This window comes from Miscanthus floridulus, chromosome 7 (genome assembly GCF_019320115.1).
Source record: "Miscanthus floridulus cultivar M001 chromosome 7, ASM1932011v1, whole genome shotgun sequence".
Classification (NCBI taxonomy): Eukaryota; Viridiplantae; Streptophyta; class Magnoliopsida; order Poales; family Poaceae; genus Miscanthus; species Miscanthus floridulus.
The window spans coordinates 122,861,311-122,874,945 of NC_089586.1; the positions used below are offsets into that span (position 1 = coordinate 122,861,311).

At 51.9% G+C, this 13,635-nt stretch overlaps 1 protein-coding gene and 1 pseudogene across 1 annotated transcript; one reads left to right on the forward strand and one right to left on the reverse strand.

Moving 5' to 3' along the window:
* Positions 1 to 191: 191 nt before the first annotated feature.
* Positions 192 to 8,078, forward strand: LOC136466175 (uncharacterized; annotated as a pseudogene).
* A 218-nt stretch (positions 8,079 to 8,296) lies between these two features.
* Positions 8,297 to 11,391, reverse strand: LOC136467802 (ferredoxin--nitrite reductase, chloroplastic-like). Its single transcript, XM_066466588.1, has 4 exons — positions 10,791 to 11,391; positions 9,653 to 10,007; positions 9,280 to 9,568; positions 8,297 to 9,177 (listed from the first exon to the last, which is right to left on the reverse strand). Exons 1-4 carry the CDS (start codon positions 11,188 to 11,190, stop codon positions 8,437 to 8,439), a joined length of 1,785 nt encoding a protein of 594 aa, XP_066322685.1. The 5' UTR covers positions 11,191 to 11,391; the 3' UTR covers positions 8,297 to 8,436.
* Between the last annotated feature and the right edge of the window lie 2,244 nt (positions 11,392 to 13,635).

Below are 13,635 nucleotides of genomic sequence, written 5' to 3' on the forward strand. Positions count from 1 at the left end.
AACAGGCTGGACCAAATATGTAGCAACAAGGTCTAATTGGATGGGCACCAGCTCAGACAGTGGTGGGACGGCAAAATAATGCTTGTCCCCCACGGCCAAAAGAAATTTCCACGCAGCAGCAGGTACCTGAACAGGGTATCAACCTGAACCTAGCTTCACCTGTTTTGGAACAGGACCTCAATGAACCCCCCATGGCTGAAGATTTACAGGAAGTCCTCTTTCACCCTGTTATCCAAGAAAACCTAGTTGTCCCAACTCAGAGTGAGGCCATAAGCATCAACCTCCAATCTTTAGCTTTGGGGCAGGACCTCAATGAAGAACCTGTAGAGGAAGATCCAATGGAGGTCATAATCCACCCAGTGGGAGAACCAAACTGGCAACTAGATAATGAAGTGGAAGAAGAACACTTGCCACAGGAAGTTCAGGTTCTGCAAAACCAGATGGAGCCGAAAATTCAGGCCCCCTTTATTCAGCCCCAAGAGCAACTAGCACCTCCTCTCAACCTAGCTGAACCAGTTGATTTTCTTCACAACGAAATTTCAGAAAGCCTACTGATGGATGATGCTGAATCGGCGCTGCTACAGCAGAAAGAGCAAATGGTTAACCAACAGGATAATCTTTAGATTGGAATGGCAATGACTCAGGATTTCAGCCATGCCAACAACTCTATTTTTGCTGGAAAAGCACCTGACACTCCAATTTGGGAGAAGCACTTTTCTCCCAAAAAAGGGAAAATGGTTATAGAGGTCCCACAAGACTGGGCTGTTTTTTTTCTCGGCTATGTTGCTTTCTCCCTCTCACTTTTGCTGGGCAAAGGAATTCCTGAACAGCAACTCGACTCAGCTCCTGAGTAAAGGCACAGAGACTATAACTCTTTCCATCCCAAAAACTCACACCCCTGACTCCGCTTTGGAATGCAACAAACTCAGCCTTTGGACCCCTTTGAGTGCTGAAGAAGAAGATCAGCTCCTGGAGGACACAAGCTCAGAATCTCTACCGCCAATAAAAAGAAACAAGAGACAGATTGGCAAAGAATGTCTAGTGGAGACTGAAGTAAGGAGAAGCCCAAGAGTGAAGATAAGAAACAATGGTTTCAAAAACAGCATCTGCAATAAGAAGAACTGCCTTTGTTGCTCTCAGTCCCCACCAATCATTTCAATAGACATTCTGAAAAAGCTTGGTACAGAGATTTGTCAGATAGATCCCTCAGAGCTCACGGAAGAAAAAATGCAGCAGCAGAAGAAGAAGCCACTACTATTGGGAAAGAAACTTTCCAAAGATGCTAAAGGATAGTCCAAGAAGCCAAATGAAGAAAATGAAGATGAAGCCTAAAGACTTCACAACTTCTTTCATTCAGCTAGGCCCTTTTTGCCTGGTTGTTGTTTTGTTCTCAAATGCTCTCTTCTCGGATATGGTTCCTGGGGTTACTGATTTCCAGTACCCCGTCTGTCCTCTTTTCTGTTGTTCTGTGATCAATGGCTGAACACAAACTTTGGGAAGTGCTATGTTGGAATGTCAGAGGACTGAATTCAGACAAAAAGTGGAATTCAGTTAGAGATAAAATCAGTGAAAGTGGTTGTGATATCCTTTGCCTGCAGGAGACAAAGAAAGAAATTATTGATGAGGCTTTTGTCAGACAGTTCTGCCCAGCAAATCTTGACAAATTCCTTTTCTTACCCTCAGAAGGCGCTTTAGGGGGCCTCCTCATAGCCTGGAGGGGTCGCAGTTTCAGTGGTCGACTCATTTTTCAATCTGAATATGCATTGTCAGTTGAATTCACTTCCAAGCACAATGAAGATACATGGGTCCTCACATCTATTTGTGCTCCCTGCACGACAGAAGAGAGAAGAAATTTTCTTCAGTGGTTTAGCAGCATTCAGATGCCTAACATAGTTCAATGGTTAATAGTGGGAGATTTTAACCTCATAAGAAAACCTAAAGATAGAAATAGAGAAGGTGGAAACATTCAAGAAATGCTCCTTTTTAATGAAGCAATTAGCAGCCTGGGGCTAGTAGAACTGCCATTGCTAGGCAGGCACTACACTTGGTCAAACAAACAAACCTCCCCACTGCTTGAGAGATTAGATTGGTTCTTTACCTCAGAATCCTGGACCCTTTCCTACCCAAATACATTGGTCAAGTCTCTGGTAATGGAAACTTCGGATCACGGGCCCTGCTTAATTGAAATATGCTCCAAAGTTCCAAAGACAAAAATCTTCAGGTTTGAGAACAGTTGGTTAGAACATGATAACTTTCTAGAGGTCATTCAGCAAAGCTGGTTAGCTCCTACTAACCAGACTGACCCTGCAAAAAAGATTACATCCAAGCTCAAGGCTCTCAGAGGAAAGCTCAAGACATGGCAGGCAAACTTCTACTCCCTAAACAGGAAGATCAAAGATATTAAGCTTTTGCTTTCTCTTTTTGAAACATTGGAACTCCTAAGAGATCTAAGTGTGGTTGAATGGATTTTCAAGAACTTGATCTGTGACAAACTAATTCTTCTACTAAAGCAATAGAGAGCCTATTGGAAACAGAGGGGAAAGATTAGATGGATCAGAGAAGGAGATGCAGGCACCAGGTATTTTCATGCCAATGCCACAATAAGGCACAGGAAGAAACCCATCTCTGCCTTGAGCAATGACCAAGATATTAGGCTAGCAAATCATAACTAGAAAGCTCAGCTCATATGGGAAAATTTTAAAGCAAGAATAGGGAGCTCAGAGTTTAAACAGTGCACCTTTGATTTAGACCAATTATTGATCCACCATACTGACTTGGAAGAACTTGAAGCTCCCTTCACCACAGAAGAAATAGACTCCATAATTTCAGATCTACCAAACAACAAATCCCCTGGTCCGGATGGATTCAACAATGAATTCATCAAGAAAAGTTGGGAAATCATAAAGCTTGATTTCTATGAGCTAGTCCAAGCCTTTTTCAATGAGGAGGTCTGTCTAAGAAGTATTAATGGGCCTCACATCACTTTGATCCCAAAGGTTGATGGTGCATCAAGAGTTTCAGAATTTAGGCCAATTTCTCTGCCCAACTCCTCAATTAAGATTATTACCAAGCTTCTAGCTAACAGGCTGCAGAAAATAATCATTAAGCTGATCCACAACAATCAATATGGGTTTATAAAATCCAGAACAATTCAGGATTGCTTGGCTTGGGTCCTAGAGTTTTTGCATGTATGTCACAAATCAAGGAGGCAACTTGTCATGTGGGGCCGCACGTACACACGTCAGCGGCGGGCCTGAGACATCAGGCGAGCCGCAGAGCGCGCGGCAGCAGCGAGCGGAGGTGCGCCCAACAGCCAGGCCAGATCGAGTGGCTAAGGGCTGGCCTTGATTTTAGGAGTTGGTTTCCTTAGTTTGCAAAGATTAGTTTGTTTCCAAGATTAGTTGGCTAATTGGCTATTTATATGTAATTCCGAAAAACAATGAGGGAAAGAAGATCATTATCCTTAATCCTCTCTGTCTCTCAACTAAGCCTACGGTAGAGGGGTGTAACCTCACCGGAGAAGACGGCCGACGGCTACGAATTACGTAGCCGCGGTCCGGCCAGCCAAGGGCTTGACGCCCTTGACAACCTGGTATCACGGTCTCGCCGATCCTCTCCCACCCGCTCCACCCAGTCTTCCACAGTCGGCCAAAATCCTAGCCCGCCACCGTCACCGCCGCCCTTTCCCACGTCCGTGCCCTAGCCAGCAACCATGAGCGAGCCGTCCCTCGCCGATGTGGTCCAGATGCTGAAGTCCGTCACCACGGAATTGAAGGACCTGAAGGCCGACATGGCCGCCATGAAGGAGAAATCGGCGTCGTCGTCGGGCAGCGGCACCGGCGGTCGCCAGGACGGGCCGCGCGATCTTGATCGCCCGCCGAAATTCCAGAAATTGGAGTTTCCCCGCTACGACGGCAAGACTGATCCGATGCTCTTCGTCAACAAGTGCGAATCCTATTTTCGCCAACAACGTACCATGGCGGAGGAGCGCGTGTGGATGGCCTCCTACGCCTTGGAGGATGTCGCCCAGCTCTGGTACGACCAGCTCTAGGAGGACGAGGGCACGCCGCCATGGGGGCGGTTTAAGGAGCTCCTGAACCTGCGTTTCGGGCCGCCCCTTCGCTCGGCTCCGCTGTTCGAGCTCACCCAATGCCGGCGTATAGGGACCGTGGAGGAGTACTCCAACCGTTTCCAGGCCCTTCTGCCTCGCGCGGGTCGTCTTGATGAGATTCAACGTGTCCAGATCTTCACCGGCGGACTCCTGCCGCCGCTCAGCCACGCCGTCCGCATCCACAACCCGGAGACGCTGGCGGCCGCCATGAGTCTCGCCCGCCAGGTGGAGTTGATGGAGCTCGACCGGCAGGGGCCACCTCCCCCTCGACCGCCCTCGCGCGGCCTTCTTGTCGCTCCAGCGGTCCGACCAGCGCTGCCCGCACCTCCGCAGCAGCTGATGCTCCCTGCTCCCCTGGTGGCCGCCCAGCAGGGCCGCGGCGAGGGCAACCAGCGGCGCCTAACACCGGACGAAATGGCGGAACGGCGCCGTCAAGGTCTGTGCTTCAATTGCAATGAAAAGTACACCCGTGGCCACAACAGGTTCTGCCGGCGCCTCTTCTTCCTCGAGGGCGTGGAGGTCGACGACGCCGCGGACGACGGCGCTGCTGCAGCAGACGCGGTCGGTGAGACGGAGGCCCCAGTCTTCTCCCTCCACGCGGTCGCTGGTTTGCCCGTCGGCACGACCATGCAGGTCCGCGTCTCGGTGGGCGCGACGTCCCTCATCGCCCTCCTGGACACCGGATCCACCCACAGCTTCATAGGGGAGGATGCAGCGCGCCGGACCGGGCTGCCAGTCCAACCTCAGCCGCGCCTGACGGCCACGGTCGCCAACGGCGAGAAAGTACCATGCCCAGGCGTCCTTCGCCGCGCTCCACTCACTATCGACAACCTCGGCTTCGTCGTCGATTTGTTTGTCATGCCTCTTGCAGGGTACGACATCGTCCTGGGGACACACTGGATGGCCACCTTGGGGAAGCTGGTGTGGGACTTGGTAGCGGGCACAGTCTCGTTCCAGCACGAAGGGCGCACCGTGTGCTGGGCGGGCGTTCCAGCCCTAGGCGAGCACGGCCCCTACACCACCTCGGCCAGCACCTCCCTGCTCGAGGAGCTCTTGGCAAGGTTCGACGACGCCTTCGCCGAGCCGACCGGCCTGCCCCCGCCCCCGCCCCGAGTCCGCGACCATGGCATCACGCTCAAACCGGGCGCGCAGCCGGTGGCTGTATGGCCGTATCGGTACCCGACGGCTCACAAAGATGAGCTCGAACGACAATGCGCCGCCATGATGGTGCAGGGCATCGTCCGCCGCAGCTCCTCGGAGTTCTCATCGCCGGTGCTCCTCGTCAAGAAGCTAGACGGCACGTGGCGGTTCTGCGTCGACTACAGGGCGCTGAACGCGCTCACAGTCAAGGATGCCTTCCCCATCCCGGTCGTGGATGAGCTGCTCGACGAGCTCCACGGCGCGCGTTTCTTCACCAAGCTGGACCTGCGGTCCGGGTACCACCAGGTCCGGATGCGGCCTGAGGATGTACACAAGACGGCGTTCCGCACGCATGACGGCCTCTACGAGTTCCTCGTCATGCCATTTGGCCTCTGCAACGCGCCGGCATCGTTCCAGTCATCAGGCGAGCCGCAGAGCGCGCGGCAGCAGCGAGCGGAGGCGCGCCCAACAGCCAGGCCAGATCGAGTGGCTAAGGGCTGGCCTTGATTTTAGGAGTTGGTTTCCTTAGTTTGCAAAGATTAGTTTGTTTCCAAGATTAGTTGGCTGATTGGCTATTTATATGTAATTCCGAAAAACAATGAGGGAAAGAAGATCATTATCCTTAATCCTCTCTGTCTCTCAACTAAGCCTACGGTAGAGGGGTGTAACCTCACCGGAGAAGACGGCTGACGGCTACGAACTACGTAGCCGCGGTCCGGCCAGCCAAGGGCTTGACGCCCTTGACACAACTTGTGATTTTGAAGCTAGATTTTGAAAAGGCATTTGACACCCTAGAGCATGAAGCTATCCGGCAGATTCTGAGAGCTAAGGGATTTGGATCCAAATGGCTGAATTGGATCAAACTAATTTTAAATTCAAGAACTTCTTCAGTCCTTTAAAATGGGGTTCCTAAAAAAAACCATTCATTGCAGAAGAGGGGTGAGACAAGGGGACCCTCTCTAAAAAAAAGGGCGTACCCAGTGCAGAGAGCTCCCGCTCTATGCGGGGTCTGGGGAAGGGTGTCAGTGGCAAGCCTTACCCTCGCCTGTGCAATGCGAGGAGACCACGACTCGAACCCGGGACCTTCCGGTCATAGGCGGTAAGACTCTACTGCTTGCACCAAGCCCGCCCTTCTCTCACCTCTAATTTTTGTCCTTGCTGCTGATCTACTACAATCTATCCTCAACAAAGCCAGAGAGATTGGTATAATCACTTTACCTCTCCCCCTACAACACACCAATGACTTTCCGGTGGTTCAATATGCAGATGACACTTTACTGGTTATGGAAGCCTCAGCAACTCAAATGGTCACACTTAAGAGCTTGTTGCATTCATTTGGGACTTCAACTGGTCTGAAAGTAAACTATGCAAAAACTTCAATGTACCCAATTAACATCTCTGAGCAACAGCTAGATCATTTAGCAAGAACCTTCTGCTGTGCTAAAGGTAGCCTTCCCTTCACATATCTAGGTCTGTCTCTTGGTTTGACAAAACCCAGAATTGTTGACTTCTCACCCTTAGTATCTAAATGTGAAAGAAGACTAGTGGCAGCATCCTCCTTCCTCAGCCAGGCTGGCCGTCTCGAATTAACAAACTCAGTAATCTCGGGTTACCTACTTTTGCAATGTGTACCTTCAAGGTACACAACATGGTCCTAGACCAAATTGACAAATACAGAAGACACTGCCTTTGGAGAGGTGCACATTTGGACTCAAAGAAGCGAGCTAAAGCAGCTTGGGATCTGGTCAAGAAATCAAAAAGGGGGGGAGGTCTAGTTGTCTTGGACCTTAGAACTCACAGTGAAGCTCTTCTGTTAAAATTTTTCCACGAGTTTATCAACAAAGAAGACCTACCGTGGGTGAACTTAGTATGGGAATCCTATCATTCAGAGGGCAGAGCAAACGACAACACAAAAAAGGTTCCTTCTGGTGGAGAGACATCCTAAAGCTGACTGATAAGTACAAAGGCTTCTCCATGATAGAAATCAAAGATGGTAAAACCTGTTTACTTTGGGATGATTTATGGAATGGAGGGGTACCAAAACTGCAATTCCCTGAACTCTACTCCTTTACAAAGAAGAAAAGCATCACTATCCAGGAAGCAAAAGAACTAAGCCAGCTTCACACAATTTTCCATTTACCATTATCAGAGGAAGCATTTGCACAATATGAAAACCTATTGGACAACCTAAACAACCTAGCGACAACTGACTCCAAAGACATTTGAAGATACATTTGGGGTTCTAATCACTTCTCTTCAAGAAAGGTTTACAAACATCTGAGAGGCCATATGCCTGAACACCCAATCTTTGGCTGGCTCTGGAAAAGTTCATGCCAAAATAAACATAGATTCTTTTTCTGGCTCTTACTGAGAGACAGGTTAAGCACAAGAGGATTGCTGAAGAGAAGAAATACGGAGTTGCCCAACTATAATTGTGTCCTCTGTGACTGTAACACTGAGGAAACAGTTTTCCATCTGTTCATTGGCTGCAGATTCGCAATAGATTGCAGGAGAATACTTCAGTTAAATCTACAAATTCAGCTGGAACCATTTCAGATCCTGGAGCATCTGAAGCAACAAATCAATGAGCTGTTCTTCATGAAAATTATAGTCTTAATGAGTTGGGCAATCTGGATGTGTAGAAACAACTTGATTTTCAACAACATTCCGGCAACGATCCAGGAGTGCAAAGCAATTTTCAAACATGAGTTTACTTCGCTACTTTGGCGGGCGAAGAAGAAATATTTCCCGAAGATTCAAGAATGGTTACACGGTCTAGCCTAAATTTCCCCTCCCCCTCTATTTTTCTGCTCTTCTTTCTTTCTTTCTGGGTGCCTTAATCTTTTCCCACGTACTCCTCGAATTATTTACCTTGTACATTTTCTCTGGTTTTATTTATTTAATTTGCGGTAGGGGTGCAAACCCCTCCTGTTTTCCTCGAAGAAAAAAAAAATTAACCAGAGTGCCATGACCTATCACTAATGGGCAGTAGTAGCAGGATCATTGACGGTGCAGCGTGTTAGTTTATTTATCGGCATTCTCTGTAACGTGAATAGGGGGACATTTTTTGCTACGACAATACCAAAACAAATCGTGCCATGGGAGAAGGCAGCGTCTACTTTACAAGAAACATGAGCAAGAGCAAGGAATGTCGATGGTCACCGGGACTTGGTGGTCCACTGCTCCTACTCCTCATCCTCCTCCCTCTCCCTGGGCACGGCCCCGAACCGCTCCACCAGGAGGTCGGCCACGATGGGCACCAGGTCCTTGCACGGCACGGACTTCTTGTCAACGTCCGCCAGGTGCGAGTCGCTGCCGACGCGGCCGCCCACGAAGATGTCCGCCGCCTCGACGATCTTGCCGTCGCTGTCCTTGGTGAGGCAGCCCATGAAGCCGATGTCCGCCACCTGCACCTGGCCGCAGCTGTTGGGGCAGCCGGTCCAGTGCATGCGCACGGGCCGCGGCACGGACACGCGCTTCTCCACCTCCCGCGTCACCTGCAGCGCCCGCGCCTTGGTCTCGATGATGGCCTGCCCGCAGAACTGGTTGCCCGTGCACGCCACCAGCCCCCTGAGCAGCAGCGACGGCTGCGGCGAGAACCGCTGCTGCAGCAGCGGCTCTGCGAGCAGCGCGTCAAGCCGCTCGTTGCTCACGTTGGGGAGCACGATGTTCTGCTCCACCGTGAGCCGGAGCTCGCCGGTGCCGTACTCGTCGGCGAGGCGCGCGAGCTCGAACATGTCCGTGGCCTGCAGCCGCCCCACGGGCACGTGCAGGCCCACGTACGACAGGCCTTCCTGCTTCTGCGGGTGCACGCCGAGGTAGTCCCGCCGCTTCCACGTCTTGTCGATGAGGTCCTCCGGCGCGGCGCGCTCCAGCACCCCATTGGGCATCCTCTTCTCCACCTCCGACCGGAACACCTCCATCCCCTGCACGTACGCATCGTGTCAGACACCATTGTTCTTTGTTATTGACCAGCCGACACTTGTCCTGCATCATTATCTAACTGAATGAGATGATGAGAAACTTACGAGTTCGTCGATTAACCACATCATGCGCGTCTTCTGCCGGTTGCCCCTGAAGCCGAGGTCCCGGTACGCCTCGAGAATGGCTTTGCACACGGGGATGATGACGTCGCCGGCGACCCAGGCGTCGAGCGGCAAGGCCTCGGCCCACCTCTTGGGGCTGATGAACCCACCCACCAGAAGGTTGAAGCCGAACTTGCCGTCCTTGACGGCCGGCATGTACGCGAGGTCGTTGATGTGCGGGTGCTCGTACAGGTCGTGCGAGCCGATCACGCAGACGTTCCATTTCCTCGGCCTGCAGTTACCGGCAATAGCGTGCGTGTCAGATTGGTGACACAGTGTCAACGCAATAAGAAGAGAAACAGAGAGATCGACTGACAGGTTGGTGATGGTGGGGTTCCCATGGGAGTTGTTGGTGATGTAGGAGGAGAGCAGGTTGGTGTAGGGGCGCGTGTCAACGATCTCATGGGGGTCGACGCCGGCGAGCGGGTTGCCCACGGGGTTGCGCACGTTGTCCATGCCGCTCTGCAGGCTGGTGAGGCCGACGGCGTGGAGGCCGTCCAGGATGGCCGGCACGTCCGGGAGCGTCACCCCGCGGATCTGCCAGTTCTGCCGGGTCGTCACGTCCGCGCACCCGTCCGCGCCGTACGCCTCGATGACGCTCGCCAGGTACCGCGTCTGCTCGCTCGTCGTCACGCCGTTGGGCAGCTTCAGACGCATCATGAAGCGCCCGTCTGCAGCAGCAGCATCACAGCCATGGAGGACTCGTTAGTTAGCATTAGCAAAATCACCATTTTGTCTCACGGTCTCAAGCACAGAGTGTACCCAATCCGAGACGTCTCTATCCTCTGTAGGCGTAGGACCGATCAACGGACGGTCCAAGAAAGAACGAAACTGAAACCTCTGGTTCGGGATAACAGAAAGTATGAAAGATCGTTATTTGTGACGCGGCATTTCCTTTGCAGTTTGCACAACTGGGATGCTTGACCTTTGGCTCTTCAGGTGTATTTAGTACCAACCTCTTGATGCCAACAAGAAATTTTCTATTGCCTACTAAAAGTCCAAGCTGACACTTCCTTTTTCAGTTATGTCTGAGGAGTTTTTTCAACAGTCAGCAGGAGATCTGCTGAACTTGTATTGATATACAGGAGATTAGTACCGGTTGTGATTTTAGGACACAGAAATTTTCTGCATCCGACTACAAGGCTCCCACGCAGCATACTCATACGTACGCGAATAACCACTTTGCAAACACGTTGACGTAATTACTCTAATACAATATGCATTAATCAGCTCTGAAAGGGAAACAGACAAGATTCAGATTCCAAAACGAGCCCAAAAGTAACATGAGCGCGCGAAAATGATCAAATGGAAGCATCGAACGTGCAGACTGTCTACAGAGCAGTTATGTATACACCATTATACAGTACGTGAAGTGAAGTGCATCAAGAACAGAGTCGTCTGAAATCGAGCTGCAAGTAAACTAGTAGCATTGCAGCGGCGCAGAGTGGACGTACACTGGTGCTTGCGGCGGTGGAAGAGGCCGAGCCACTTGAGGCGGACGTCGACGTCGTCCTTGGTGAGCTTGGCGGCGTCGATCTCCTCCATGGGGATCTTGGCGAGGTCCTTGATGCCGTCCTCCATGAACAGCCCCATGGGCTCCTTCTCCAGCTTCACCTTCTCCTGCGGGTTCAGCCCCGTCCGGTACTTCTCCTTGAGAACCCAGTACCCTCCCTGCCGCTCCTCGACCCTCGGCTCCAGCCGCTCCGCCGGGACTTCCCCTGTCGCCGGCGGAGACGATGATGGTATGGAGACGGCCGCTCGGGCGCGGCCGGTGCGGCGCCGGGACGACGACGACGACGGCGCCGCGTGCGGGGAGGGCGGGAGGAAGCGCTGCAGGGACGCTGAGGAGGCCATGGTTGGCGGTAGCGGTGCCGGTGCCGGTGGCACTGCTGCTGCTGCTGTGCCTGTGCTGTGGTGGTGGCCATGGGTGGCGAGCTTGTGGTTGTTTATCGTGGGGCGGGAGGGGGCGCGCCGCGCTGGTTATTGGCTCTTGGGAGTTCAAAAGGGCAGGCAGATGCAGCTCGACGAAATGGCAGGCGGCCACCGAATGGGCTCTCAGCTCGCATAGCATGTGTTATATTCATTTTTTTTTCTCTCTTCTTTGCCCTGAAGCTGATTTCCCTTTGTCAGGTACTCATTCAGTCATACTAGTACACTCCTGCTATCTCGTTGACATAAGCTACGTTAAGAACAGCACAACATTTCAAGTATATTATAGGGTTAATTGGATCTATGCCATTAACTTTATCGTTTCCGAAGAACGTCATTACTATTCGTCTATTTTGAAGCATGACATTACAATTCTTTGTTTCCCACAAATATGTCACTGAATACGTATGAACACAGCCTGGGCCCAGCTGCAGGCGTATACGAAGACGTATACTTCATCTCCCCTGTCACTGACACGCGGGCCCTATATGTCATCTTCTTCCTCCTCTTCTGTGAATCTCTCTCTCCGGTTCTCTCTCTCTCCATCCCGAGCGCCAGACCGCCACGGGTCGCTGCCTCCGCGGGTCACCCATGGCGATGGCCGGCGCTGCCACCGCGGGTCGCTGCCTCCTCCTCTTCCGCCCGTCCCCTTTCCGGCTCCGCCTCCTCCGCGCCGCCCCCACCCTCGGCCCCACCTCCACTCTCGCTCCCCCTCCGCGGCACGAGCTCCTCCTCGAGCGCCTCCGCCACCTCAAGGACGCCTCGTCCCCTGGCATCCCGAGGCCCGCCTCAAGGGCCGCGGAGCGAAGCTCGCAACGGGGGAAGGGGAAGAAGGTCGAGGCCGTCGAGAGCTTCGAGGAGCTCGGCCTCGGGAAGGAGGTGATGGTCGCGCTCGAGGAGATGGGCATCTCCAAGCCGCGAGCAGCAGCAGCAGCACAAGCCCTCCTTGCTCCAGCGCCTCCACCAAGCACCGCCGACGCCATTGCCGGGGTTGACCCGAGCTCGTCGATCTCCTCGCACAAGCCATCTTGCGCCTTTCCGCTGCTTCCATCGGCTTCGCAAGCGCATGAAGAGGCCATCTCGCTACATCTCGTGGCTAACCTGAGCTAGAAACCTCGTCTCCCACGGACGTCGGCGGACCTTGGGCCATCCTCACCGACGTCGGCCTCACCTGATCCGCTCTCATCGGCGAGGGCACCATCGGTGTGTTTGCAGGGCCACCCTCGACCTCCTCCGCCATCCGCTAGCCCACCACGGTCGCTGGAGCGTCATGCCAGCATCTCACGACAACCATGGACGGAAGGTGGGAGCAGGAGGAAGGTGATGAGGAGAGGGGGAAGAAGAAGATGACATGTGGGGCCCACGTGTCAGTGACAGGGGAGATGAAGTATACGTCTTCGTATACGCCTGCAGCTGGGCTCAGACTGTGTCAATACGTATTCAGTGGCATATTTGTGAGAAACAAAGAATTGTAATGGCATGCTTTAAAATAGACGAATAGTAATGGTATTCTTTAGAAATGACAAAGTTATAATGGCTAAGATCCAATTAACCCATTATTATATGCCTTTGGAAAACTAAATTTTCTGGAGAGACCTTCAAAAAAAATCTGGAGAGTACATACTTTCACATTCACATCTAAGTAGCCCCATAACCACCGAACCAAGGTTCTGGACGAGCAGCTGTTTCGGACCAATGGAAAACGCAGAGGAAGAGGCAGAATAGAGCTGCCCCGATTTTCAGCAGCTGCTTGGTTATTGCTGAAGCAGAGGCGGCGTCGCTCCATCCCACCCAAACAACCCCAGGCCCAAGAGCCGATAATGTCGCGGAAGCAAACTCGCGTACGTACGCGGCAAACATGTGTGTGTGTGATGGGTCGACCGGTACTGGCAATGCTAGGCAGTCCCAAAACTACACGGGAGTTTTTATACACATTAATTTCTATAGACACTGTATATAAAAACTATAATCTCAATATATAGTTTCAACAAATAATTTTTATCCAATCATATATATTCTATCTTCATTCTCTATCAATCACACCCCCTTCATTCTCGTGTAGATATGAAATTTGGCTTATGCTAAAATATTGTAAGAGAAAAGTACTGTTCTACGACTGGAAAGTAGCTCAAACAAACATAACATTAAATTCAGTTTCTATGATTTTTACTCTCTCTTCGATAACTATCTTGACACGTCAAAAAAAAAAATTCAAGTGGTAGCACAGTTAATATCCATATAAGCTATGTTGACTGCCCTTGCCGAGCAGGCAGCAACGGCCGAGACGGCAGCGTGGCTTGGCGGCACCAGCGGCCAACCACACGTTTGGACTTTGGAGGCCACACGCCGCGGCCGGGCGGCCTTTGTCCT

Bases quoted from the DNA above. Each gene is read 5' to 3' on its own strand.
- LOC136467802 (XM_066466588.1), bottom strand. From the start codon at position 11,190: ATGGCCTCCTCAGCGTCCCTGCAGCGCTTCCTCCCGCCCTCCCCGCAC. The intron at 10,008-10,790 runs GTACGTCCACTC...CTGCTGCTGCAG, and splicing joins CCACCGCCGCAAGCACCAGT to ACGGGCGCTTCATGATGCGT. The intron at 9,569-9,652 runs GTCAGTCGATCT...CGGTAACTGCAG, and splicing joins AACCCCACCATCACCAACCT to GCCGAGGAAATGGAACGTCT.